General features: G+C 46.1%; 2 protein-coding genes and 1 pseudogene across 5 annotated transcripts in view; 2 read left to right on the plus strand and 1 right to left on the minus strand.

Annotated features, from left to right (window-relative positions):
- Positions 1 to 33: 33 nt before the first annotated feature.
- Positions 34 to 12325, minus strand: ATOSB (atos homolog B). 4 transcript variants are annotated; one of them, XM_047065965.1, is made up of 9 exons: positions 11804 to 11891; positions 4717 to 4860; positions 3503 to 4472; positions 3253 to 3311; positions 2958 to 3063; positions 2674 to 2832; positions 2382 to 2450; positions 2123 to 2277; positions 34 to 2005 (listed from the first exon to the last, which is right to left on the minus strand). In XM_047065965.1, exons 3-9 carry the CDS (start codon positions 4394 to 4396, stop codon positions 1852 to 1854), a joined length of 1596 nt encoding a protein of 531 aa, XP_046921921.1. In that variant the 5' UTR covers positions 4397 to 4472; positions 4717 to 4860; positions 11804 to 11891; the 3' UTR covers positions 34 to 1851. The 4 variants fall into 4 exon arrangements, with proteins under 4 accessions (XP_046921921.1, XP_046921914.1, XP_046921898.1 ...); XM_047065958.1 differs by lacking the exon at positions 11804 to 11891 and adding an exon at positions 12264 to 12325 and having other exon boundaries at positions 36 to 2005; positions 2123 to 2298; XM_047065942.1 differs by having other exon boundaries at positions 36 to 2005; positions 2123 to 2298.
- Positions 12326 to 27246, plus strand: part of UNC13B (unc-13 homolog B) — a 263053-nt gene continuing 248132 nt past the window's right edge. The window contains exon 1 of the mRNA XM_047065931.1: positions 12326 to 12400. Within this exon, the coding sequence (XP_046921887.1) occupies positions 12394 to 12400 (7 nt within the window). The 5' untranslated portion in view covers positions 12326 to 12393. The remainder of the gene's footprint in view (positions 12401 to 27246) is intronic.
- LOC124501625 (Golgi-associated plant pathogenesis-related protein 1-like) lies at positions 19787 to 20477 on the plus strand (annotated as a pseudogene).

Here is a 27246-nt window from a genome sequence, read left to right on the forward strand (position 1 = left end):
GAGCGTATAAACGGCTTCGTCACCATAGCGACCAAGGGATTGGCGCTCTTTGCCATGGTTGCCATAGTGACATTGTCAGGTAGTCCTGCTGTGTTGTACCCAGCCCTCCCACTGGGGACTGACCCCATTCCCGTTGCCATAGTGATTGGGCCTAACATTGCCTGGTGATTGGACTGAGATTTCCCCCTCCCCTCTTCTCCCCAGGCACCGTAGCTTTTTCTACCTCTTCCTAGTCAGTCTATCAGGCCTGATCCCCTTACAGAGTCCAGCACATAGCCCCTACATTCAGGCTTCTCTGGATCATGTCACTCTGCACACATCCCTGATGTCTGGCACATCTTTTAAGAGACTTGCAGAATCACCCCCATTTTACATTTCAGGGCACTTAAGTTCAGAGGTGCTAAAATCGGTAACAATAGAACTAGTTTGGGAATGTAGATCCACATTCAGAGAGCTCAGCTTTTAAGGCTGAACCTTTCTCACCACCCCACCCCACCCCATTATCTGAAAAGAGCAAGACCAGATCCTAAGAATCATTAGGGCCTTGCCTAAGACCTCATGGCCTCAGACCTCAGGCCCCTCAGAGAAAGGGCAGAGTCTGAGCTCCAGTTAGACCCTCCATCCCCATTCCCATATTCTCCCCAACAGAAAAAGTAGGTTTTAGCTCAAGTTTCCAAACAAGAATTTATTCTTTCTTTATTGTTGTTGTTTCCTGAAAAAAAGTACCAGGTACAATTTTTTCATTTTTCTTTCTTCTTTCTTTTTTTCTTTCTTTTCTTTTCTTTCTTTCTTTTTTTTTTTTGTTCAAGTTTCAAGCAATTGCTTGTTCCCCTCAGCCAGCCCCAGGAGTCAGGACTAAGGCTGGGTCAGAGTCTGGTGTGGGGAATGGGGTAGTTGGGAAATCACATGACTGAGTTTGAGGTGTGCCCCTCATCCCAGCTGAGGTAGGTGGGTCAGAGTCTGGCCAGGTGAGAGGAGGCACCCCAGTCCTTGGCCCTGACTCTGCCCCCAGTACACCTTCCTCAGTCAGGACCCCAAAGCAAGGAGACACAGGCAGGAGGAGAGGGTCAACTGGAGTCTGGAGTCTTAGATCAGGCATGGTTAACCTCTGTGTGTGTGCATGCATGCAAGCTCTCTTTCTCACACACACCACATAAATAAAAGCTTGTATGTGTGTGCGTGTGTGCGCGGACACGTGGACACACACACACACACACACACAAGTTGGCTTTCAGAGAGGGGTCAGAGGGTAGGGGAAGTGAAAGGTATAGGGAAGGTATAGGGAAGGACAGGGGAAGCTGAGTCTTTGGCTAGGGACTCAGTCCTTCTGGGATAACCTCTCTGCCCTCAGCTGAGAAAGAACAGTTCTCCCCCAACCCCCACATCAGCTTCTTCAACTCCTGAGCTTGGAGCAATATCTGAGAGTGGGAAAGGATGAGGGGCAATGCCAATTATCAGGTTTGGGAGGTTACCAAGGCAATCCAATTTGAATAAATTATAAATTAAAAATAAATAAAATAATAAGTGGCCCCTGCCCAGGACAGGGAGGCAACGCTGGCATGACTTGCCTGGGAACTTTAGACAACCTCAGGGTAGCTCCTTGTCTCCCCACTACCTAAGTTGGCCTGGGAAATCCAAGGGAGTGGGAGGCACATGGAGTACCCAGAGTAGAGCAGAGTGTGGTAAGGATCAGAGGCTTTAAACACCCAAATAATCGATTTGGGCATGAGCATGGTGAGGGCTTTAATTCAAGCCTAAAGGGTCTTTTGCCACCTTTCCACGTATTTGCTCTGTCCAGGATGGAGCAGGATGGGTAGGTACTTGGCCCACATGGGTTCAGGGCACTGGCAATCAGGGCAAAGGTGAATAACGTGGATTGTGAGGGGACTCAGTCACTGCCTGCAGTTCGTAGGGGAGCCCTGTGTCCAGTTCCAGGCTCCGGCGGGAAAAAAGCAGGCGGATGTCTCCATGCAGGCTTAAGCGGCCTGAGCGGGAGCTCCGGAACCTGGGGGACAACAGGGTGATCAAAGAAAGAATCCAGATAGTAGATAAGCCAGATAACCTGGGGTGGGGAAAATCCTTTCCCTGGGCCTCCCCAGCTGCCCCAGGGCCCTGTCCTCACCTGAGGTGCAGCAAGTAGCAGAGGAGACGGCAGGTGGGGCTAGCATTTCCCTCCTCACCCACAGGCACCAAAAAGAGGCGATGGCGCAGGAAGGTCATGTGGGCAGCAGGCATGTCCGAGAAGTCAAAGGTCACAAGGAACATCTTCACCACAGTCTGGTTGGGGTTAAATAAGGTCTGGGGGCAGGACAGGCAAAGTTGGTAGGGCCTAGGGGCTGTTTTCCTCTCCCCACTCCCACTGCCCCTCAGGGAAAACTTACCACTTGGATGGTGCCCATCTTGGGCACGCTGTAACCCTTCCTCCCCAGGGGATTCAGGTCCACGACACCCTAGGAAGGTCATGGAGCCATCAGCTAAGATGGGGTCTAGGAGAGCTTTGAATACTCATCCATCTCCATAATCTCTTACTCTGGGCCTAGCCCTTGCCCCACACTAGAGTTCTCCCCACCAGGCTCTGAACTCTCTCCTAGGTGAGAACACCTAAAGAATCCTTCCTGCTATCCATCCCTCACCCTCCTCACAAGCTAACTTTGGGTTGAGGTCAGGTCATACCAGGAAGGGAGCCGGGGCATTTTGCTCAGAAACATCAAAGAAGGTGACAGTGACAGGCAGGGTGACATGCTGGGGGCAGTAGGATCCACTAGCTCCAATCTCTGCCGTGAAGCCCTCAATGTGGCCAGATGGTGCAAAGCGTCCTCGCAGCAATGATTCCTGGGGTTGAGATGGGGAAAGCATATTATGAGACAGATGCCAGCTATTTTCCTTACCCATCCAGGCCACACTCTACCATCTCACTTTCCCCAAGGCCCCCAGTCACAGAATCCAAGGGGAACTACCTCAAAGTTGCCAAGCAGGGTACGGCTGACAGCAGGGGTAGGAACAGGGGAGGCACTGGGGGGGCTCAGCAGGCCTGGCCCCTTCCGGAGGCTTCGAAGGGAGCTCCTGGTAGGGGAGGGACACACAGTACATTGGCTTGAAGTATTCTGGTATGCTTACTCATGTCCTTGGGCTCACCCTTTGCCACCATCAAGGGCTCCTGCCCTGGGTTCCCCTACCCTGCAGTCAGAAAAAGGATTATAGACTTTTGCCCCACTTGCAGGGATAGAGCAGAGGAAGAAGCTGATCACTTACAGCTTCAGGCGACGGGCACCTTTCAGCCTCCGCCCCATGGGACTGCAGTCTGTTGGGTCCTATGGAAAGGAAAGATTACAGAAAAAGATTGGGTGGAGGTCAGGCATGTTTGGAAGCAGGACCTCATTACAAGCTCTCAAAGGAACATCTGGACCCCCCTCCCCCCCCCCCCCCCCCCACTCCTCAGGCCTTCACCTTTTCCCACACACATATCTACTTAAGAATAGACCATCCCCTTCTCCTGGATTACCAGCACAGGCTCCTTGGGCCCAGGCAGCAGATGGCTCCAGAAGGGTGTGGCTTTGGCATCAGAACTGTTGGCAGCAGGAGGGTGGCCCAGGGTTCCCCGGCGCCTCCGAGGGGCTGGCCCCTCATCCTCAGAGCTGACATCCAGGGCTTCTCCAGCAGGAAGCAACCTTCGCTTGGTGGGGCAGGGGCCTGGAGGTCCAGGGCCAGGGGGTGTGTGCTCGGGACTGTGCCCATTGGCAGTGCTAGGGGACTCCCTAGGCCAAGGGCTACCCCCGTTGCCCACCCCAGCCACTGGGCTCTTACCCCCTATTTGTGCAAGACTGTGCAAATCAGTGTCAAATGTGTGCAGCTGGCCCAGAGGGGCTGGCCCTGGGGACTCCCCCAGGGACCCCTGTGCCCCTGGATCTGGGGAAGCCCAGTCTCTGGTGTGCAAACTATTGCAGGAAGCATTTGATGGGGGACAAGGGGGACTCTGGGCCCCTGAAGTCCAAGGTGAGGTGGAGCTACCTCCCTGTTCCACAACACAGAGGCCATGGTGACAGAAATGCTGGCTGGCCAGACCCAGTCCCAGCCCCAGTCCCTCTGGGCCTAGTAGCCCCACAGTAGATGGTTCTTCAGGGGGTAGTCCCTCTCTGGCCCCCAGCCCAGGGCCTCTCTTCAGCTCCCTGGTAACCTCAGTGGGTGGGGCCGGCCGTTTCAGGGCCCTGTGAGGCTCAGAGGCACCAGCTGGAGGGGAAAAGATGGATACCTGGTAGACCCCGGGGGATGTTGCCCCCCCTGCTGGGCTGTAGCCCATGAGCAGGCCACCCTGGAGGGCCCCCTGCCTGACTGCAGGCTGCGAAGGGCCAGCCTCTGGTTCTGAGGATGAAGACGGCTCCGCCTGCACGTGGCGCATGAAGCCCCCCCTTGGGTCAGGGGGGCCCCCCCACACAGCCTTTATGCTGGGCCTGGGCTGGGGGGCCTGGGGACATCTGTACAAGAGAAGAGAAGAAAAGGTGATCAGAAGAATCATTGGGTCTTCTCCCTTCCACCTGAGTTGCAGATCCTCCTCTGGCCTGAAGAGGTGACCTTGTGGGTTTCCTTGGGGTGAAGGTGTCCAAATCCCCAGATGGATTAATGGAGTATAGAGGACAATCCCAGAACTTCTGAGAGGATGGCATGTTTAGCTCAGGGTTCTCACTGGACCTGCTTCCCCTCCCTTTCCCCAGCACTCACCCCGATGAAGAGGCCTTAAGCCTAGCTGTGTGTTCCCTCTTCCTGACTGATGCCTTGCTCTCCTAGCTTGCAGTCTGGTCCATTCCCGCTGCACTGGCAAGGTGACTGCCACCATTCCGTGCAGCTCTTGGGCTCAGCTGGACCCTAAGGAAAGGAGAACAGACATTAAGCCAGGATCTCTGGTGCCAGTGGTAAGACTCCTGTCCAGTTGTGGGCTATCAGAGCTCCCATATGAAAAGCTCTTCAGAAACAGAAGGTGTAGTCTTGGGATCCAGAGCCCAGAGGGGAGAGCTAGGTTACCTACGGAGTCAGAGAGAGGCAGATCTAGGTTCAGTGTAATAGGAGGTGAGAAGTTGTGGCAGGATCACCATTTATCAGGGCCATCAGCTGAGGGGCTTCTTCCCTGAGTGTGAGGGGGAATGCAATACCCCAAGATTCAAGAGAACTCCAATGCCAACTGAGAGATGGTCAGAGTAAGAATTCAGCCCTCCTAGTCAAGGTTGTATAACTCCTTCCTTAAAGTCTCTCTCCAAAGGACAAATGCTACTCCGGAGCCCTAAGGGGAGAGGTCTTGCAGAAAGTCCTACCCCAGGAGCATTCCTCACAGATACAAACCTCAGGTCAGCTCAAAGGCAGCCCTTTGGCCTTAAACACATTACCCCCAGCAGTCTGTCCCTTTAACAGGAGGCAACAAATCTAATCAAGTGGAGGGGGAGTGGAGAAGGCAATGCCAGAAGGCACTTTCCAGGACCTCCCCTCCCCCTAGGCCCTGCAAGCTAGAGATAAGGCAGTGGCAGTCAGATAGCTGGAAGCAAGTAGGACTACCTCTCCACTTAGCCACATGTTCAGCACCCAAAAACCCAAACCACTGTTTTCCTGCCAGGACTAAAGACTTTCTTTATTGACTAGTCCACCCTCAGGAGCCCATACTGGGTGAGAGGAATGTCAAATTGAAGGCCATATTCCTTTATGGGAGGAAATACTGTCCCAGGATCAAGCTTCTCCTTTGGGCAGTAGCCTATGCTGCCTGCCATCCACAGTATCTTTTCCCCTTCAAAGAATGTCCCCTGTATACCTACCTAAGCCCTATCCTTCCTCCTTGGCTAGGCCAAATGCCATCCCCTCCAGAAAGCCTACTCTGTCCACCCTAGACCACATCTCTCTCCTGAGACTTCACCTAAGGCAGTGTCACTATCTACTACAACCCAGTGACAATTTTGCTTGTTCTTATAGGTAAGAAATCTCCTAGACAGACCAGGGGGTTCTTAAGGATAGTTCTGTTCGCTCCTCTGCCAAACTCTAAGTACAGGGAGTAAGCACATGGCAGGACTCAAAAAAGTAGAATGCAAGCCCCAGAGACCTTGGCATCAGTCCTAGCAGTGAAGAGAAAAACTCCCAGAATTAGAGAAGTAGAGAGATTACTTGTATAGGGAGAATCAGCAATAACAGAGGTGGAAATGGGGGACAGGGAGAAAGGGAGAGATTTACACACTGGGGACTGGAAAGCTCTCCTACACCAAGTTCTTATCATTGCACCCCACATTACCTTATTTCACCAAGTTCTCGTGAGAAATGGGATCCCTAGAAAATTCTGGTTCCCTGTGGTGGGTGGGATGTCTGGAAAGGGCAGAACTCCAATGACAGCACTGTCAGAGGGTAGGTACAACCTGTATTCATCTCTACCTTCCTTTCCTCTACTCAAGGTTGAGGAAGGTCCTTTTCCTTAGCACCCCACCCCTGGTCATCCAAGTTGGCCTCTGGAGCCATTGCCCTGGGGAAGGCAGGTGATGACATGATGCCCTACTTGACCCCAGCATGCCTGGCATCTGCTCATTACCCCAGAGCCCTCTAAGTTCCTGACTTGTCAATGAGAAGCTCTAAGACGCACTTCCCTGCCACCCAGCCTGTCTGGCTCTAGACCATGGCTTCGAGCTGACTCATGGGGCAGGACTGTGGAAGAGGGGGGCAGGGTAGGCCAAACCTCACTCTCTGTGCAGGGGGTGGGCAGCAGCTGGCATCAAACAGCTGTGCCAGGCTATGGCTGGCAAGGACTACAGTTCCCAACATTCTCAAGGAGCAAGGCCAGCAAAAACACAAAATCCCAGAATACCATGGGTTCTGTACCTCAGACACCTGCTAGGCCTGGGAGGTGGGGTAGGTGGGTATTGGTACAGGTACAACTCCCAGACTCACTCTCCCCTTTCCTTCAGTATTAAAGGTATCTATTTCTACATTGATCTAGCAGGGTGGCAGGAAGGAGAATTCCTCTCCATGTGCTTTCTACCCTCATCCTGTTCAGAGAGAACTGCCAGCTACTCCACATTTTGTTCCTATACATGTCCACACAAACTAGCGGAGCTACTCCCATGGACCACCACTATGGGTAGGAAGGTCAACCTCTGGTCTCTAACCCACCCCTTGACTGCTGACCTAAAGCCCTCTACCCTTAATGGAGAGACCAGATGTCAGCACCTCCTCCAAACTGAGTCCAGCAGACTCACCCCTTCCGCTGGACTCCTTGTTCTGGATGATGCCCCCAACCCCTACTTAGTCTCCCAGGTCCATTCTCACCCCTCTCCTCCCCAGAGCCTGGGACAGGCCCCATTCCATACTGGAGCTTCGGAGATTTGCTCTTTCCCCCTAGCACACACTCACCCCGCTCTTAAATTGGCTCCGCCGCGGCGGCCGCTGCTCCGGGCCCTTCCGTCCCGTCCCGGTCCCTCCCCTCGAATCCCGGGTCCTCCCCGCCACGGGCCCCCAACCCAGACAAAGGGTGGCTCACGCAGAGCCCTGCTTTGCTAGGCTGTTCTCTGTTCAGCTTCGTGTGCAACACTAGCGGGACCTGGCGCCCGCAGCCCCCCAGCCGCTGCCGCACCCCTCCCCGCGACTGTCCCTCCCCGTGGCCGCCCCGGCTCAGTGCTGTCGACTCCGCTGCCCCTCTGACTCACAGGCCATTTCCTACCAGCTGATGGGGCCGCCCGCCCCGCCCAGCGCCCCAACACCCCCGCCGCGGCGGCCGTGGCCGCCACGCCCCCCTAAGACCACGCCCTCCGCGGGCAGCGACCGTATTCATTGGCCCATAGGAGTCCAGCCTCTCCACGACCTCAAGTGTGAGGCACGCCCCCTCCAAGAGACACACGCCCATTGGTCCACAAGGGGGCAGGCCTACCCGTGTCGCCCCGCCCATCTCTTTAACCCCTCAACTGCAGGAATCCAAAGGATCTCCCAGCCCTGCCAATTTAACCCTTTCAAAGGTGTAGGCCTCCCACTGCTCACCTCCGCCCTTCCTTTTCCGAAGGTGTTTAATAGGACGCCCTAGGGCTTTCAAAGACAAAGTTCCACAATCTCCAAAATCAGCCTGCTCTTCCCTCACCAGACCCCAAATATCCCCACTCTCATTCATCTCTCCCTTTCTTGCAAACCTGAGCTTCAAACACCAGAGTACTGCTGAAGTCTAGAAAGCTTCCTTTATGCCAGAGCAGATGAAAAAGTTCTGAAGTGGGATCTTATCTCCTTCCATTGAGAAATGGTATTCTTCCTTCTCTTACTTTTTATTAATTTTCTTTTGCCTTCGTTAGAGGGGCCTCAAGAATTCCTGAGATAGGGATACATTTTAATTCAGGGACCTAAACATCTTTTTTTGTGTCTCTGAACTACCATTCTGAGATCAGGCTGCTTCATTCCTTCTACAGTATTCTTTCTATTCATAGGAGACGGAGCACCCAGGGGAAGTGGGATAGAAAGGCTTCTGCCATGAGTGGGGGGATGTGCCCAACTCTTGTGATGGAGCTCCCTTCCATGACTCACAGCTCCCTCGAAACTCCCCACCCTCCCCCTGAGTCACTGGGCTCTAGGCTGGGCCCAGAAACAGCCAAACTAAGTGGCAGCAGAACCAGCATTCCTAATTCTTTAAATGACCTATTCTTTAAATGACCAGGATGGAAACCTCTATAAGGAGTAAGCATTAAAAGATGCTCTTTACAGGGGCTGCTTTAGGGGTAAGCTAAGAAAATAGGTACCTTTTCCTCTGAACTTGTTGACAAGTTAGTTTCCAAACTTAGGAAGATTTTTCTGTCAGTCTTCCACAGAAGCAAGGAAATACCAGAGTCAAAAGAGGGAAGACTCAAACCAAAGCCTGGAGAATTGGCATAGGCTAGGGCAGGTTGCCAATTATGCCTCTAGAAGGGGAGTCCATTCTTCCATAGTTCAGAGGCTACAGAAGGCCCAAGGTCCTTGTTTCTACCTTGCCTGTGCTGTAGGCCCCAAGGGCCCTGAGGTTGTCACTGGATAGTAAAAAAAAAAAAAAAAAAAAAAAAAAAAAAAAAAAAAAAAGGCTCCCCTTTCCCTACTTCCTCCTTGTGCACTAGATTCAGGAAGGACAAGTAAGAGGGGCGCTTGGGTGGCTCAATCTGTTGAGTGGGCTCTGTGCTAACAGCTCAGAGCCTGGAACCTGCTTTGGATTCTGTGTCTCCCTCTTTCTCTGCCCTTCTGCCATTCATGCTCTCTCTCTCTCTCAAAAATAAATAAACATAAAGAAAAATTAAAAAAAAAAAAGGAAGGACAAGTAAGGAACCCTTCCTCTAGGCTCCCTTCTTCTCACCTCAGACCAGAGAGAAAAACCCTGAAAAAGAATCCATTTCCATTTGCCATGGACTGATTTATTTGTTGGTTCCCTAATGCTAAGGAATAGGATTCAGGAAATTTTCAAAATTCTGAACAAAATTGCAAAAAGCAAGAGCTTACTTCCTTTAGTAAAAACTTACTAGGAAGACAAATAGACACAGAACACTACAGGAAAGTGATAGTCCCTTGATGACCCCAGAGAACAGGCAGTAAGTTCTGTCTTACTGCCACTAACATAGACCAAGGCCTCAGTTACCTGCAAAGGGCAGGGGGGCAGTAGCTCAGTGGGAAGGATCAAAGATGTTCTAGGCCTCCGTGTGCCCTAGGAAAGCAGCATGGTACAATCAAGAGGCCTTATTTAGCTGCTGTCCTTTATTTTTTTCATAGCAGTTATCACCAGGTGCCCCCCCTCACACACACATGCATTTCTTTCTCCTCGTTAGAATGGAAGCTATAGGAGAGCAGCAATGTTGTTTTGTTCATGCTGGTATTCCCAGAATCAACCTCAGTGCCTGGCACATAATAGCTGCTCAATAAACGTTGGCTGAAAGAAATGATGAGCCCTGGGCTGAGGGAACAGCAAACAGAAGACATAGGTCCTAATACCTGCTCTTTCACTGTGAGACCAGAGAAAGTCACAGTGTCTTTGGCTGTAAATTTTCAACCCTGTAAGATTAGAGGTTTGTATAAACTATAGTTGAGGGCTTCTGCAACTCTGGCCTTATACTGCTATGATTCTAATGGCTATTGTTCACTCAAATCCATTTTCAGAGGATGGACACAAGTTTCTGAATGCTCTCCTGCTTGTATTGAAGCAGAGAAGCTATACACTCCAGCCTCAGCACAGCAAACTGATGCCCTTTCTCTTTACGCCCCACCCACTCATACAAATGCCTCAGTCCTTAGGAAGCTGGAGTGTTTGCCCTAGGCCCGCCTCTCTGAGAGACAGTCTGGGAAGCTGTGTTGCCATAGCAATCAGCTCCTCCTCAAAAGGCTTCAGCCTGCCCTCCCTTACCCCACCCTACCCTACGGCTTTGTCTGGCCTCAGCACCCCCTCCCTCCCCAGCCAGTCTCTCAGCTAGGAGGAGGGTTGGCTTGGGGCCCCTTTCAGTAACACTGTCATACTCATCCAGCCACTGTGTGGAAGGCAGGCCTTTTTTCAGTCTCTCAACTAGCCCAGGGACAAACAGAACTTTGGCACTATATCAAGTCCCCTCAGGGAACCTGAGGAACTCCCAAGAGGATTAGGCCCTAGTATCAGTTCTGACCATCAGCCTCCCAGCCGGGAGTGGGGGGAGCTATTCTCTCTTCCTCTTCCAGCTGAGGCTGGAACCTCATATCCCTTCTGGAGTTCAGCCTGCAATAGTAGTTCACCTCTCAAAACAAACATCAAAGACTCAATAATTTCCACCTTTCCCACAGAAGCCGATTTTTGAGGGTTCTAGGGTTCCCCACCCAGGAGAAGGAAAAGGGTGGGGAAAATAACTTTGTGGCCAGTGGTAAAAATGTAGCTGCCAGTCACTTGTGGAGGCTGTTGGGAGAGATCTTGGCAGTAGTGGGATGAGGTCTGGGCCTTGCAGCTGGTTACTAGGTCCTGTGGCCATTGAGCACAAAGCTCCTAGACGGGCAAGTCCCAGGCCAGGCCCCAGGGCGAGGAAGGAAGTGGGAAATGAGCACACCCAGAGCAGAGGGCAGGGCAAAGTGGGGGAGGGGGAAGACAGGGACGAAGGCAGCCTTCTGGGAGGAACAGGAACTAGAGTGGGGGTTAACAGGAACACCAGCTAGGGGAAGAAACTCCAGTCTCAGCCAGCCAGATCCAAAGCAGACTGAGGAGACAGTCACAGAAGACCTAGCAGCAAGTGGGGCCTGGATCCTCCCTAAGAGTGCTCAGGCCTGAAGGTGTAATTAGGAGCCAAGGAGCCAGGAGCACTATGGACTGGTTTCTTCATCCCACTAATCCCATCATGCCATTCCTAGAACACAGTACACAAACCTCTTCCTGGAGTCTCTACAAAGCCAGGAGACTTTCTCAAAGCACTAGGGGTTCTTCCCCCCTCATTTGGGGCCTACAGCCTCTTTCCCTCACATAGTGCCCATTCTCTGCACAGTCCCTCTGTCTCTCCCACACTCTGGACCACCAGCTCTTCATCATACAGCACCTGCTTTCCCCAAAGCACTTCACATCCCCTCCCCCTCAAGCATAGCCAGGCTCCAACCCTCCACATCAGACAGACTTGCCCTCTCACACTGTACCTCCAACCTCCACAAAGCACTCCCTTACAAGGGACCCTGGAGAATGCACCTGCTTACCCACACGGTGAGCCCCCAAGTCCTCCCCCAACTCTGTCTTCCTCCCCCGCAGCAGTCCTCATATTCTCTCCTTCCTTAACGTGGCCCCCACCTCATGTTTGCCCAAGCGCACCCCCATTCTTGTCCCTTCTTCCACGCGCACCCCACCCCACACCTGTAGTTCCGTGAGTCCCGTTGCACCTGAGGAGGTAGTGGGGTTGAGGCAGTTAGAGAGAGGCCCTAGCTGCAGCCTCGGCCTACAAACCTCACCCCTTCTGCCCGAGCCCCGCCCCCGCAACGCCCAGGCCCACCCCCTCCCTTGTCCCACCTCCCTCCTTCTCGGGGCCCAGCCCCTTTCCTAGTTTCTTTAATTCTTCTGGCTCCTCCCCTGTAACACAGGCCCCGCCCCTCTCTAGCTCCGCCCCTTCTAGCCTTTTCTGCGTCTTCCCAGAACATCCGCCTGTCCCTAGCCCCTTCCTTGGTCCCCACCCCCTTGTGGTCTCTCCGCCTTTCGCTAGGATCCGCCCTCTCTCGGATTCCAGCCTGGCAGAACCCAGGCCAGGCCCTTTTCCACCGCGAGCCCCAGTCGGTCTCAGGGACTCTCCCACCCCCGCCCCTTCTCCCTCTCGCCTCACCCGGGCGCCGGCGCTCCTGCCGGATCCGCTGGCTCTGATTGGCGGCGACGGCCCCAATGGATGGCGGAGGAGACAAAGTGATGGCTGCAGGTCGCCTGAGGTCCCACCCCGGCCACGTGCGGCTTCTGTGATGACAGGTCTACAGGGGCGGGGCCTTGGCCTGGGTGCCGGCCTAGACTGACCGGATCGGGCGGGGGGGGGGTTGGGGAGTCGGAGCTGGCATCAAAGCGCTAGCCTGAGGGCACTGAGCCTGAGACTGGGGCTCTCCCCAAGCTTTCGCGCTGGTGTGAGCTGCCCGCGGAACTTGAGCCTTTTTGTGGTGACGTCTGGGTTCGCGCGCACATTTGCCCTAATGGGGGAGGTCTGGGGGTTTGCAAGATAGTGCAAGGAGTCCCAGGGGTCGGTGAAGATGAGAGAATCTGGTTGGTGGGAACTCAAGTCTGTGGGATTGAGCAAGTGTCTGCAGCCTACTCTGTGCGGGAGAATCTGAGTTCTAGGAGGTGTGGAGTAATAGCCAGCCAGATCTGTATCTGTGGAGGTGAGTCAGCAAGGAATTCTGTGAATTTTAGGAGACTAAATGTTAATACGGAGTTAGAAGAACCTTCAGTCGCCGGAGAGAAGTAGGGTCTCTACTTTATACAAGTGTCAAGTGAACTATCTGATAAATATGTTCTGTAATTTAATTAGCGCTTGAGACTTCTCTCTGATTTACTAATTGCTGAGATACAGCAGTGGGGCGGGGGTTGGGGGGGGAGGGGAGAGGGTGTGTGTCAACTCTTTCCAGCTACCTGTAGATGGCAGCACAGGACCCTTGCAGAACTGAAGGGCCCTCCGCCCAGGGCCTATCCGGCCTCTCTGAGGAGCTGGCTGTATAGATGGTGGGTTGAACCTGATAAGATTCTCTGAAAATCACAGAGTCTTTAGGTTTTTGTGACTTTTTTCCCGTGAGTAGTGAATTTAAGCTGACTTACTGAACACCAGTGGTACGCAAAGAAGAAGAAGAAAAAAAGCTTTTTTCTCTATTCTCAAGGAACTTGTTAAGGTCGTTATACAAATACCTAGAAAGAGTAAGTTGGAAGGGTTTGGGTAGTGGAAGTTGGTAGTAAGTTGGAAGTGGATTTGGGTGGTGGAAAAAGCATAGGGTTTGTAGTCATTTGTGTTGGCCTCTGAATTTTGGGTATTGGGTATTTACTAGGTGTATGAATTTGGCTAAATTACTTGACTTAAAAAAATAAATTTTATTTTAGAGCAATTTTAGATTTACAGAAAACTTATGAAGATAATACAATTTCCATATACCCCTCTCCATATACAGTTTCCATATAATAAATGTTAAATTTATTAACATTTAAATTAGCATGGTTCCTCTGTTACAATTAATAACTGATATTGATACATTATCATTAACTAAAGTCCATACCTTATTCAGATTTCCTTAGTTTTTAACTTATGCTTTTTTTCTGTTTTAGGATCTCATCCAGCATGGCACATTGCATTAGTTCTCTTGTCTCCTCAAGCTTCTCTTGGCTGTGACATTTTCTCAGACTTCCTTGTTTTTGATGACCTTGATAGTTTTACCCTCAGGTATTTTATAGAATGTCTTTCAGTTGGGATTTGTCTGATGTTTTTATGATTCTAGGTTTTCGGGAGGAAGACTCCTGAGATAGTTTCATTACATCATATCAATCTATGCGTGTGTATGTGGTATGTTTACATACACAATATTGGCATTATACTGTATATTCATATTACAAGTTTTTATTTTATTTCATTATTTTATTTTTTATTATTTTTTAATGTTTATGTATTTATTTTGAGAGAGAGATATTTATTTATTTTGAGAGAAAGATAGAGTGCGAGTAAGGGAGAGGCAGAGAGAGAGACACACACAATCTGAAGCAGGCTCCAGGCTCTGATCTGTCAGCACAGAGCCCGACATGGGGCTCAGACTCCTGAACTGCGAGATCATGACCTGAACCAAAGTCAGACACTTAACACCCAGGAGCCCCTATTTTATTTTATTAAAAAAAATATATTTTATTTACTTTTTGGGAGAGGGCAAATGGGGGAGGGGCAGGGAGGGGGGACAGAAGATCCGAAGTAGGCTCTGTGCTGACAGTAATCAACCCGGCTGGTGTGGGGCTCAAAGTCAAACTGGGAGATCATGACTTGAGCTGAAGTCAGAGGTTCAACCCACTGAGCCACCCAGGTGCCCCACAAGTTTTTATTTTAAATCAATGACTCCTAAACATTCTGGGAGAATTCTATAAGATTAAAAAAAATTTCTTTATGAGGAGTGCCTGGCTGGCTCAGTTGGCAGAGCATGTGACTCTTGATCTCAGGGTTATGAGTTGGAGTCTCATGTTGGCTATAGAGCTTACATTAAAAAAAAAAAAAAAATTAAGGGGCAGTTGGTTAAGCTTCTGACTTCAGCTCAGGTCATGATCTCAGGGTTCATGGGATTGAGCCCTGCTTGGGATTCTCTCTGTCCCTTTCTTCCCTCGACCCCTCCCCCATTCACACTTTCTCTTTCTCTCAAGCTAAATAAATAAACTTTAAAAAATTAAAATCAAAGAAAAATACAAAATAAAACTGTCTTTATGAAATATTTTAGGCATACAGAAAGTTATAAAGAATACTATGTCAAACATCCACATTCTTCTCACACAGCTCTATCAAATTCCAATATTCCACCACATTTGCTTCAAATTCTCTTAAGGAAATTAATATTTCAGATAGGTTGGGCTTTTATCTACTCCTTCCTAATCTCATTCCATTCTCCCCCTTGCTCTTCATCTTCTCTCCTCAGAGTTTGCCACTATTCCAAATTGGTATTAATTTTTCCTCTTCGTTAAAAAAATAAATTTATTGACTAATATACATGTATTTCTATTGGATATATACCTAGGAGTGTAACTGCTGAGTAATAGGGCAGTATGTGTTTAGCTTCAGTAGATATTGCCAATATTTTTCCTAAAGAGATTATAACGGTTCACATTCCTCCAACAATATATGAGAAGTCTAGTTTCTTCACTTCCTTGACAACTCTTGGCATTGTCAGTCTTTCTAGTTTCAGTTATTCTAGTATATATGTAGTGGTATCTCACTGTGGCCATAGTTAGCATTTCCCTGATATCCAGTAAAGTAGGACACCTTTTCATATGTCTATTGGTTATCTTTTCTGACTTGCCTGGTCAGGTCCTTGGCCTGTTTTTTTATATGGTTCTCTGTATTTTTTCTATTTGTATGAGCTCTTTATATATTTTGGATAGGATTCTTTTGTTAGAAAGAATTATCTGTAGCTTACTTTTTTGTTTTCTTAGTGGTGTTTTTCAATGAACTAAAGTTCTTCACTTTAATATAGTCTAATTTATTTTATTGTTTGTGTATAATGTGTTTTATGCCTGTTTAAGAAGTATTTGCCTATCCCAAGGTAATGAATATATTCTCTTATGTCATTGTCTAGAAACTCTATTATTTTATTTTTTATAAGTCATCTGCAATAGATTTTGTGTATGGTGTGAGGTAGAAGTCAATATTCATTTTTTTCCTATATGGTTATCCCACACTTTTTTTTTTTTAATTTTTTTTTTTAATGTTTATTTATTTTTGAGACAGAGAGAGACAGAGCATGAATGGGGGAGGGGCAGAGGGAGAGGGAGACACAGAATCGGAAGCAGGCTCCAGGCTCCGAGGCATCAGCCCAGAGCCTGACGCGGGGCTCGAACTCACAACCCGTGAGATCGTGACCTGAGCTGAAGTCGGACGCTCAACCGACTGAGCCACCCAGGCGCCCCTATCCCACACTTTTTGTTGAAAACATTGTTAGAGTACAAATTCCAAAAAGTTAAAAGCAAGATTCTTATAAGAATATAGAATGAGGGGCGCCTGGGTGGCGCAGTCGGTTAAGCGTCCGACTTCAGCCAGGTCACGATCTCGCGGTCCGGGAGTTCGAGCCCCGCGTCAGGCTCTGGGCTGATGGCTCGGAGCCTGGAGCCTGTTTCCAATTCTGTGTCTCCCTCTCTCTCTGCCCCTCCCCTGTTCATGCTCTGTCTCTCTCTGTCCCCAAAATAAATAAACGTTGAAAAAAAAAAAAAAAGAATATAGAATGAAAAACATGCCAAAGATTTATTTAACTTATTAATGACGGAATAAGCAGTATGGTAAAGCATGTTTAATGAGCATTTAAGGAAATTAGGTATTATATTAGAGCTCTGGTGAGGGGTGAGATACACACACACACACACACACACACACACACACACAGGGATAGAGATAGAGAGATTTTACTATAAGGAACTGGCTCACAGGATTATGGAGGCTAATAAGTCCCAAGATCTTTAGCCAGCAAACTGGAGACCCAGAAGAAGTGATGGTGTAGGTCCAATCCCAGTTCAAAGGCGTGAGAACCAAAAACCTGACAATGAAATTCCAGTCTGAAAGCCAGCAGGCTCAACACACAGGAAGAGCTATTGTTTCAGTTTGAGTCTAAAATCAGGAAAAAGGACCAATGTCACAGTTCAAAGAACTGATCAGGGAGAAATTTTCTCTCACTTTCTTGAAGCTTTTATTTTTAAGTAATCTCTACAACTGCTACAGGGCTCAAACTCACAACCCTGAGATCAAGAGTTGCATGCTGACATCTTACAGGTGCAGAGATTATGACTTTGGTAGATGAGACTAACATGTTTGAAAGTGTAGGAAGAATGTTTATTCTTCATTCCAAGGAGGTAATTAACAATCATCTGTTAGAGAAACAGAGAATAGCAGAAGAAACAAATTAAAGAATTGAAACAGAAAAAATCCTACATGGAGTGGAGTGTGAAAGAAGCTGAGGACAACATCTGGAAGATGCTGATGGCATGAAGGGCACAGCAGGAAGCCTCTAGCAGAAGCCTCCTTCCCCCTCCCTTTTCTGGCAAGGGCAGAGGGACCCGTGTGGGGATACATCCTCACTTCTGCCCTGATAGACTTTTTATTTGGATGATCTGGTAATGTTTTCTGCTTCACCCTGGTCCCCTTTCAGATCCCAACTCTGTATTTTTTATCCTAGTTCTGCCTGAGACCCCTGCCCAGGACACTCTTCTACCCTGGGGGTGAATCACAAACTCCCAGGAGAAAGAAAATGGGAGCCAGGACAGATAGGAGAGCTCTGCTCAAGCCTACTGCCAAGTTATGCTGGTTAGAGCAATAAAGTGCATTTGTTCCCCTCCCCACCAAAAAAAGAAAGTCTCATGCTGTATGGACTGAGCCAGCCAGGTATCCCGAGAAATTTTCTCTTATTCAGTCCTATTGTTCTATTCAGGCCTTCAGCTGATTGGATGAGGTCCACCCACATTAGGAAGAGAATGTTATAGTGACATTGTTAAATGGGGTGCCTGTCTGGCTCAGTTGGTGGAGCATGTGACTCTTGATCTTAGGTTGGTGAGTTCAAGCCCCACACTGGATACAGAGCCTACTTAAAAAAAAAAGTAAGAAAGAATAACATTGTTAAGTTGATTGTGTGTACAGGATAATAACACCATAACCTTTTCTTTTTTTTCTAAGTTTATTTATTTATGTATTTATTTTAGTCATCTCTACGTTCAACATGGGGCTTGAACTCATGACCCTGAGATCAAGAGTCACATGGTCTTCCAACTGAACCAGCCAGGCGCCCTCATAACCTTTTCTACTAAATCCTTTGCATCATTACCAGACCAAAATCTATAAGTTAACATGTGACTTCACAGAGTTTTATCCTTTAATCAATAATAGATAATGAGTTAAGCACAAGTATATTGCCTTGATAGTTCATCTTTGGCTAGCCTTGCTGCCTTTTCTTTGCAGCATTTCCAAGTTATGGAAATTGTTAACAAAACAATCCTTTATCTTACTGCTCTGCTGCTCTGCAGTGTCTCCTTTTTTATAAGATAAATGTTCATCACAAGTGTTCCTCATTGCTATAATTTTGTAATAAGTTTTGATATCTGGTAGTCCATGTCTTCCAACTTTAAGATTATAAGATTATATTAACTATTTTTGGCCATTACATTTCCATATAACATTTTATTTTTTAATGATTAAAAAAATTTTTTTGAAAGAGAGAGACCATGTGCAAGCATGAATGAGGGAGGGGCAGAGGAAGAGAGAATCCCAAGTAGGTTCTGTGCTGTCAGTGCTGAGCTGGATATGGGGCACAATCTCATGAACTGTGAGATCATAACCTGAGCCAAAACTAAAAGTTGGATGCTTAACTGACTGAGCCACCCAGTCGACCCTGAACATTTTTTTAAGTAAAAAATGTGGGGTCAAACTCATGACCCTGAGATCAAGAGTCATATGTTCTACTGACGGAGCCAGCCAGACCCCCCTCTGTATACATTTTAAGATCAGTTTATCAATTTTTAAAAAAAATTTTTTTTTTTCAACGTTTATTTATTTTTGGGACAGAGAGAGACAGAGCATGAACGGGGGAGGGGCAGAGAGAGAGGGAGACACAGTATCGGAAACAGGCTCCAGGCTCCGAGCCATCAGCCCAGAGCCTGACGCGGGGCTCGAACTCCCGGACCGCGAGATCGTGACCTGGCTGAAGTCGGACGCTTAACCGACTGCGCCACCCAGGCGCCCCCAGTTTATCAATTTTTATACACTCTCTCTCACACACAAACCTACCTTCTAGGATTTTCTTTAGGATTGTGTTAAAGCTAGAGATAAGACATTTAGGTTGCTTCTAGGTTTTTGCTGTTACAGATTAATGTTAACATTCCTTTATTTAATAAAGAGGTTGTGGGACTTTATGGGAATTTTTTCACTTTAGGCCCAAGGGAAAAATAACAATTTGGTGACTCTAAGCACAGTGATCTTTTAAAACAAAACATTGAGGAAGATTTTACTTTGCCCAGAGAAATTTCTGGGTCCACAATTAGAATATATATTTTAAGGCATCTCAATAGTTTTAACTTTTTACGTGCTGAATTTGAGGTACCAGTGTAATACTCAGGTAGAGAAACCTAGCAAATTATTGAACATATGGGTCTGAAGTTGATGACAACAATCTGAACTAAAGATACAGCTTTGGAATCTGTTGACATACATAGATAGCAAGTATCTGTGGGCAAGGTTAGAGTTTGTGAAGGAAAAAAGGGCTGTACGCAGAGACTTAGGGCTTTATTTCATATCTATATGAACTAGTATGAGGAGGAAAATGAGCCTAACCAACAGTAGATTAAGGAGGAAGGGGGCCCTAAATCATGTGTGTGTATGTGTTGGGGGTGAGGGCAGGCCTTGCTCTGTGCCATAGAGCTTTTCATGGTGTCTTGACCACTGGACAGGGTTATGTTTGTTCTTTTCTTTTCTTTTTTTTTTTTTTAAGTCTGTTTATTTTGAGAGAGAGAGAGAGAAAGTGCATGAGAGTGGGGGAGAGGCAAACAGAGGGAGAGAGAGAATCCCAAGCAGGCACCACTCTGTCAGCGCAAAGCCTGATGTGGGGCTCAAACCCACAAACCGTGAGATCATGACCTAAGCTGAAATCAAGAGTTGGATGCTTAACAACTGAGCCACCCAGGTGCCCCTGGTTTCTGTTAGTTTTGAGTTCTTTCTCTGTACCACATCCCTCACTAACCCATCACCTCCCAAACTTCTACTCCTTTTCCTAGACCTTTGTGTGTTTTGGCTCTTAGAATCAGAACTGTTCTCTTTTTGTCAGTAGGGCTGACTCCCTCTAGGTACCTGGATTTGCCCATCTGTTCAGATTCATAAAGACAGGAATTGATCTCCAGCGACCCAGGGCCAGGTGAGAGAGCTCAGTACAGCAGCAGTGGGCCATGGGCAAGTCAGCTTCCAAGCTGTTTAATAATGAGGTCCTAAAGGCCCACAACAAGTACCAGCAGCAGCATGGTGTCCCCCTCAACTGAAGCTCTGCAAGAAGCTTGATTGGGAGGCTCAGCATTATTCAGAGGCCCTGGTCAGCCCAAGGATGCTCAAGTGCAGCTCAGAGTCCCATTGTGCCCAGTTCAGAGGTATATGCCTCCTGTGATCAGACAGGAAAAGAGATGGCTGATAGATGGTATGGTGAAATCAAGAACTACAACTTTCAGCAGCCTGACTTCACCTCCAGGACTAGACCCTTCATAGCCATGGTATGGAAGCATACAAAGAAGATGGGAGTGGGGAAGCCACTTGCAAGTGGTGGGTCTTCCTTCCTGGTGGCCTGATACTTCCTGGCAGGGAATGTCTTCAACTAGGCTTCCTGCCTCCAAAGAAGGAATTCATTAAATGTGATGGGAAGGTGACAGACTTCATGTGGATATGAAGTGCCTAGAAAAATAAAAACTCAGTGGTGTGTCTGTCCCTGTGGGTGTATGTGCTTGGTGTGTGTGTGATGCATGTGAGTGTCTCTTGCACATACACTTGGATATACAGTTCTATATGAACTTATTCTTATCAAAGGAAGGAGCATATAAAGCTTTTACTCTGATGGTTACCTAGACCATAATTATTTGGACATTTGGGGGAAAATAAATTTAAAAATTTTTCTTATTTAAAAAAATGTTTTTTAACGTTTATTTATTATTGAGAGACAGAGCATGAGCATGGGAGGGACAGAGAGAGGAGGAGACACAGAATCTGAAGCAGGCTCCAGGCTCTGCATTGTCAGCACAGACTCAGATGTGGGGCTCAAACTCACAAACTGCGAGATCATGACTTGAGCGAAGTCGGATGCCCAACCTACTAAGCCACTCGGGCACCCCGTTTTTGTTATTTTTAAAGGAAATTTCTTTTGTGCATTTCTTATAATATCCATCTTTGGACTTTTTGTATTCTAAATGTTTGTGATGCTTAGAAGTGAAGTTCAGAGCTGCCTCTATTAATGTAAAATTGAAAATTGAAGCTTTAGCCAAGCATACAGCAGCCACCTTTAACTAAAAGGGAGTACCCTTTTTTGTAAGGACAATATATTGACAGGTCTTTGGAGCATTATTTGCTCCAAAACAAATTACTTTAGGGGTTCCTGGGTGGCTCAGTGAGTTGAGCGTCTGACTTCAGCTCAGGTTATGATCTTGTGCTTCACGAGTTCAAGTCTTGTGTCGGGCTCTGTGCTGACAGCTCAGAGCCTGGAGCCTGCTTTGGGTCTGTGTCTCCCTCTCTCTATACCCCTTCCCCACTCATGCTCTCTCTCTCTCTCTCTCTCTCAAAAATACATAAACATTTTTTTAGACTTTCCATTCAATTATTTTATTTTATTTTTTTTTACTAGTGCGTGTTCATTTATTTTTTTAATATAATTTATTGTCAAATTGGTTAACATACAGTGTGTACAGTGTGCTCTTGGTTTTGAGGGTAGATTCCCATGATTCATTGCTTACATACAACACCCAGTGCTCATCCCAACAAGTGCCCTCCTCGCCCTCCTCAATGCCCATCACCCATTTCCACCCCCAGTTTGTTTTCTGTATTTAAGAGTCTCTTATGGTTTGCCTCCCTCCCTCTCTGTAACTATTTTTTTCCCGTTCTCTTCCCCCATGGTCTTCTGTTAAGTTTCTCAAGTTCCACATATGACATCTGTCTTTCTTTGACTGACTTATGTCACTTAGCATAATACCTTCCAGTTCCATCCATGTTGCTGCAAATGGCATGATTTCATTCTTTCTCATTGCCAAGTAGTATTCCATTGTATATATAAACCACGTCTTCTTTATCCATTCATCAGTTGATGGACATTTAGGCCCCTTACATAATTTGGCTATTGTTGAAAGCGCTGCTATAAACAGTGGGGTACATGTGCCCCTATGAATCACCACCCCTATATCCTTTGGATATATTCCCAGTAGTGCTATTGCTGGGTCATAGGGTAGTTCTATTTTTAATTTTTTGAGGAACCTCCACACTGTTTTCCAGAGTGGCTATACCAGTTTGCATTCCCACCAACAGTGCAAGAGGGTTCCCATTTCCCCACATCCTCACCAGCATCTGTTGTTTCTTGAGTTGTTAATTTTAGCCACTCTGACCAGTGTGAGGTAGTATCTCAGTGTGGTTTTGATTTGTATTTCCCTGGTGATGAATAATGTTTTCATGTGTCTGTTGGCCATCTGGATGTTCCTTTGGAAAAGTGTCTATTCATGTCCTCTGCCCATTTCTTCACTGGATTGTTTTTCAGGTGTTGAGTTTGGTAAGTTTTTTATAGATTTTGGATACCAACCCTTTATCTGATATGTCATTTGCGAATATCTTTTCCCATTCCATCGGTTGCCTTTTACTTTTGTTGATTGTTTCCTTTGCAGTGCAGAAGCTTTTTATCTTCATGAGGTCCCAATAGTTCATTTTTGCTTTTAATTCCCTTGCCTTTGGAGATGTGTCGAGCAAGAAATTGCCACGGCTGAGGTCAAAGAGGTTGTTGCCTGGTTTCTCCTCTAGAATTTTGATGGTTTCCTGTCTCACATTTAGGTCTTTCATCCATTTTGAGTTTATTTTTGTGTATGGTGTAAGAAAGTGGTCCAGGTTCATTCTTCTGCATATTGCTGTCCAGTTCTCCCAGTACCATTTGCTAAAGAGACTTTTTTCCATTTCCTGCTTTGTCAAAGATTAGGTGGCCATACATTTGTGGGTCCAATTCTGGGTTCTGTATTTTATTCCATTGGTCTATGTGTCTGTTTTTGTGCCAATACCATACTGTCTTGATGATTACAGCTTTGTAGTAGAGGCTAAAGTCTGGGATTGTGATGCCTCCCGCTTTGGTTTTCTTCTTCAATACTGCTTTGGCTATTCGGGGTCTTTTGTGGTTCCATACAAATTTCAGGATTGTTTGTTCTAGCTTTGAGAAGAATGCCCGTCAATTTTGATTGGGATTGCATTGCATATGTAGATTGCTTTGGGTAGTATTGACATTTTAACAATATTTATTCTTCCAATCCATGAGCATGGAATGTTTTTCCATTTCTTTGTGTCTTCTTCAATTTCCTTCATAAGTTTTCTATAGTTTGTATAGTTTCTCCCTCTATATAGTCTCTCTCTCTCTCTCTCTCTCTCTCTCTCTATATATATATATATATATACACACACGTAGTTTTCAGCATATAGATCTTTTACATCTGAGCCTGGATGGCTCAGTGGTTTGAGCGTCTGACTTCAGCTCAGGTCAGGATCTCATGGTTCATGAGTTCGAGCCCGTGTTGGACCCTGTGCTGACAGCTCAGAGCCTGGAGCCTGCTTTTGATTCTGTGTCTCCCTCTCTCTCTGCCCCTCACCCACTCATGCTCTATCTCTGTCTCTGTCTCTCTTTCTCAAAAATAAATAACCATTTTTTAAAAAATAAAATAAAACAAAACAAGTTACTTTAAGATATGTATGCCTCATTTCCCAGAAGATAGGTTGCATATTGCAATAATGGAAAAGAACATTTAATATTTACAAATTAATTGTTAAAAGCCCTGCGTTTTGAGAAAATGCTGACTTGCTTTGTATCTTTCAGTTAAATAATAGTGTCTCAAATGAAGTGGGACAATTATAAGTGTACGTCATTAAAGAGACCTCAATTTTGCCTCAGGAGAGATTATAAGAGGCATGAGAATACATGACATTTGCCTTGCTATCCTCTTCCCTGATTTGGAATTAGAGCCTGCAGGACCAGGCTACAAGCATACTCTTTTTTTTTTTTTTTTAATTTTTTTTTTCAACGTTTATTTATTTTTGGGACAGAGAGAGACAGAGCATGAACGGGGGAGGGGCAGAGAGAGAGGGAGACACAGAATCGGAAACAGGCTCCAGGCTCTGAGCCATCAGCCTAGAGCCCGACGCGGGGCTCGAACTCACGGACCGCGAGATCGTGACCTGGCTGAAGTTGGACGCTTAACCTACTGAGCCACCCAGGCGCCCCACAAGCATACTCTTTTAGAGGGCTTTTGCCTCCAAACCACAGGCAACACCAATTTAGGACTCTGAACGGATCAGGCAGTTAAAGAACGCCCTTAGTGTTCCCTGGGACTCCCAGCTGCAAAGAAATGTTTGTAACAGCTGAAGAAATATGTCCAAAGAAAATAAATTTGGGACACTTGGGTGGCTCAGTCATTTGAGCTCCTGACTCTTGATTTCAGCTCAGTTCATAACCCCAGGGTCATAGAATGGAGCTCTGAGTTGGAGCTTGCTTAAGATTCTCTCTCTCAATCTCTCTCTTTCTCTCCCTCCTGCCCTTTCCCCCACTTGCGTTCTGTCTCTTTAAAAATAATAATAATAGGGGAGCCTGGGTGGCTCAGTCAGTTAGGCTTTGACTTAGGCTCAGGTCACGTCCTCACTGATGGCGAGTTCAAGCCCCATATTGGGCTCTGTGCTGACAGCTCAGAGACTGGAGCCTGCTTCCAATTCTGTGTCTCCCTCTCTCTCTGCCTCTCTCGCGCTCACACTCTGTCTCTTTCTCTCAAAAATAAACATTAAAAAATTTTTAAAAAAATAAATTAATAAATATTTTAAAAATGTGCATAGGACTGTTTGCCTTTTGGTGAGAACACTTGCTTGAATTGAAGACACTGGAAGTTTAAGGGTAAATTAAAATGATTTTCTTTATTTATAAAGGGCAAAGAGATCATTTATTCTCTCCTGTTGGAGTGTTTTCTTAGAGATGTGGTAAATCTGAATCATTATTCTCAACTTTAGTATAAAGATAAATCTCTCTAGGGATTAAGCCTACTCACCAGTGTTTACAATGTAGAGCTATCTCCAAGGTTGTGGACCAAATGACCTCTGCAAACAAGGATTTCTTTGGAGAGGTACAGAAGACTATTAAGAGGTGCAGCCCTTTGTCTCATTAGGGCTTTCTTGTGCTTTGTTCTTTCTAGTGTTTTGCTGTATACATTATGTAAGATTTTGTCCTAACTTTGAAATTATTTTCAGGCTACATTATATATATGTAATCTGTTAGTTCTTATTCAGTAATCAAGTATGTTCTTTTACTCCTCTATATTGGCAAGGAGGGGGCTTTTTGCTAGCAGGTTTGTTTTATTTCCCCCAACAAGAACAACACAATAGCCGATTTAAAAACAAAGCAAATGAGGGGTGCCTGGCTGGCTCAGTTGGTGCAGTAGGTGACCCTTGGTCTTGGAGTTGTGGTTCCAGCTCCACCTCGGGTGTAGAGATTACTTAAAAAATAAAAAAAACAAAACATAAAACCAAAGCAAATGATTTCAAGTAGTTTTCCTTAGCTCTTGATGCGTCCACAGTTACCAATACCATTCAGTTGTTGTTTATTTGACAAGTCAATGCTGAATTTGAAGTGACTGAAGAATTAGCCTCTATGAATAGTCTGCATGAAACAATTACAGGTAAAAATGTTTTCAAAGAAGTTGAGAAAACACTAATTTAGCACAACCTGAAAGGGAATCTGCTAAACTGTGTTATGACTGATAGTGGCAAAAATATATGTGGAGCAGAAAAAAGGCTTAGTTCAACAAATTTACAAGGTTTGTGAAAATGTAATGTGTTTAAAGTATATGGTTATTCATTGCAGAAAGTACTTTGTGGGAAATATGTAAATTTATCATGTGTTATAAAACTAGTAGTTTAACAGTTGACTTCATTCGCTCTCATAAAATTAATCATATCATTTCTGTAGGGTTTTTTGTTTTTTTGTTTTGTCAGAAATAGAAGCTGAATATCTTGATTTGTCCCACTACACAGGTATTTGATGGCTTAGCATTGGTGCAGTTTTATTATGATTTTCTGGGCAAAAATGGAACAGGGGTGCCCGGGCTGGCTCAGTCAGTAGAACATGTGACTCTTGATCTCGGGATTGTGAGTTTGAGCTGGGCATAGAGATTACTTAAAAAAAAAACAAAAAAACCTTCATTGGGGTGTCTGGGTTGCACAGTCGGTTAAGTGTCTGTCTGATTCTTGATCTTGCTCAGGTCATGATCTCACAGTTTGTGATTTTGAGCCCCACATCGGCTCTGCACTGATGGCACAGAGCCTGCTTGGGATTCTGTCTCTCCTTCTCTCTGCCTTGTGCTCTCTATCTCTCTGTCTCTCAAAATAAATAAACTTAAAAAATTTTTTAAAAATTTCATTAAAAAATTGAGCAACTATCAAGAAGAGAATCTAATAGAATTTAAAAATGCTTTCCAGGCACTGAATATGCTCAATTGAATCACATGCTCATTGACTGATATCAGTATTTGACAGTAGTTATCTGTGTGGAAAAACAGACGAGATACATAAAATCTCATTACAGATCACCATTAATAGTTGAACATTTGCAATTGATTCTGATACTTTGAACCCCAAGTAAACAAAATATATACTCCCCCAAATAATTTTATCATTCTCATTGGTAGACCTATAGTAACAAAAACTTGTATTCACTTATTGTTGGTTTATTTTGAATGTTACCAATTAAAAACTTGTAGAAATTTATTTTCTCTCCTTATACAAGTACCTATACAATAGCTTCAATTTTGCTTTTTTTTTTTTGGCCTGAACTCTAAATATTTACTGTATGGTCCTTTATAGATGAAGTTTGCTGGTCTCTGCTCTAGATAGTGCCCAGTACTAAAATTGCAAGTACTAAAACTGTACACCCAGTAATTTCTTTTCCTTGTTTGCAAGTCTTGGATAATTTTTTCCAATAGAGAGAAACACACATCCTTTCCCTCATGAAGGTTATATGTTTGCTAAGTTCCTCACACCCCAACTTATTAAGCATTTAAACAATTCTGAAACCTCTAGGTTACATGTGCAAACAACCCACTTCTTCATCTTAACTATAATCATAGTACTATTCACAGTCTGTTTATCCCCAGACTGCATTCTTTGAAGGAATGTCTTGTTCCTCTTTGTACCTGTAGCACTATGTGTAGTACTTGGTGGATGCTCAATAAATTTTTCTTGAATGCATTAACACCTATATCTCTGGTATGGCCTCCTCTCCTGATGTTTATCCATTTGTATAAGATTACAGTGTTATTCATAAATATTAAGTAATTACTTGATAGTGATGAATAAACTGATTTATTAGAGT

This window comes from Lynx rufus, unplaced genomic scaffold (assembly GCF_022079265.1).
Source record: "Lynx rufus isolate CCGP_SWC_20201006 ecotype Redwood Valley unplaced genomic scaffold, mLynRuf1.p SCAF_10, whole genome shotgun sequence".
Lineage (NCBI taxonomy): Eukaryota > Metazoa > Chordata > Mammalia > Carnivora > Felidae > Lynx > Lynx rufus.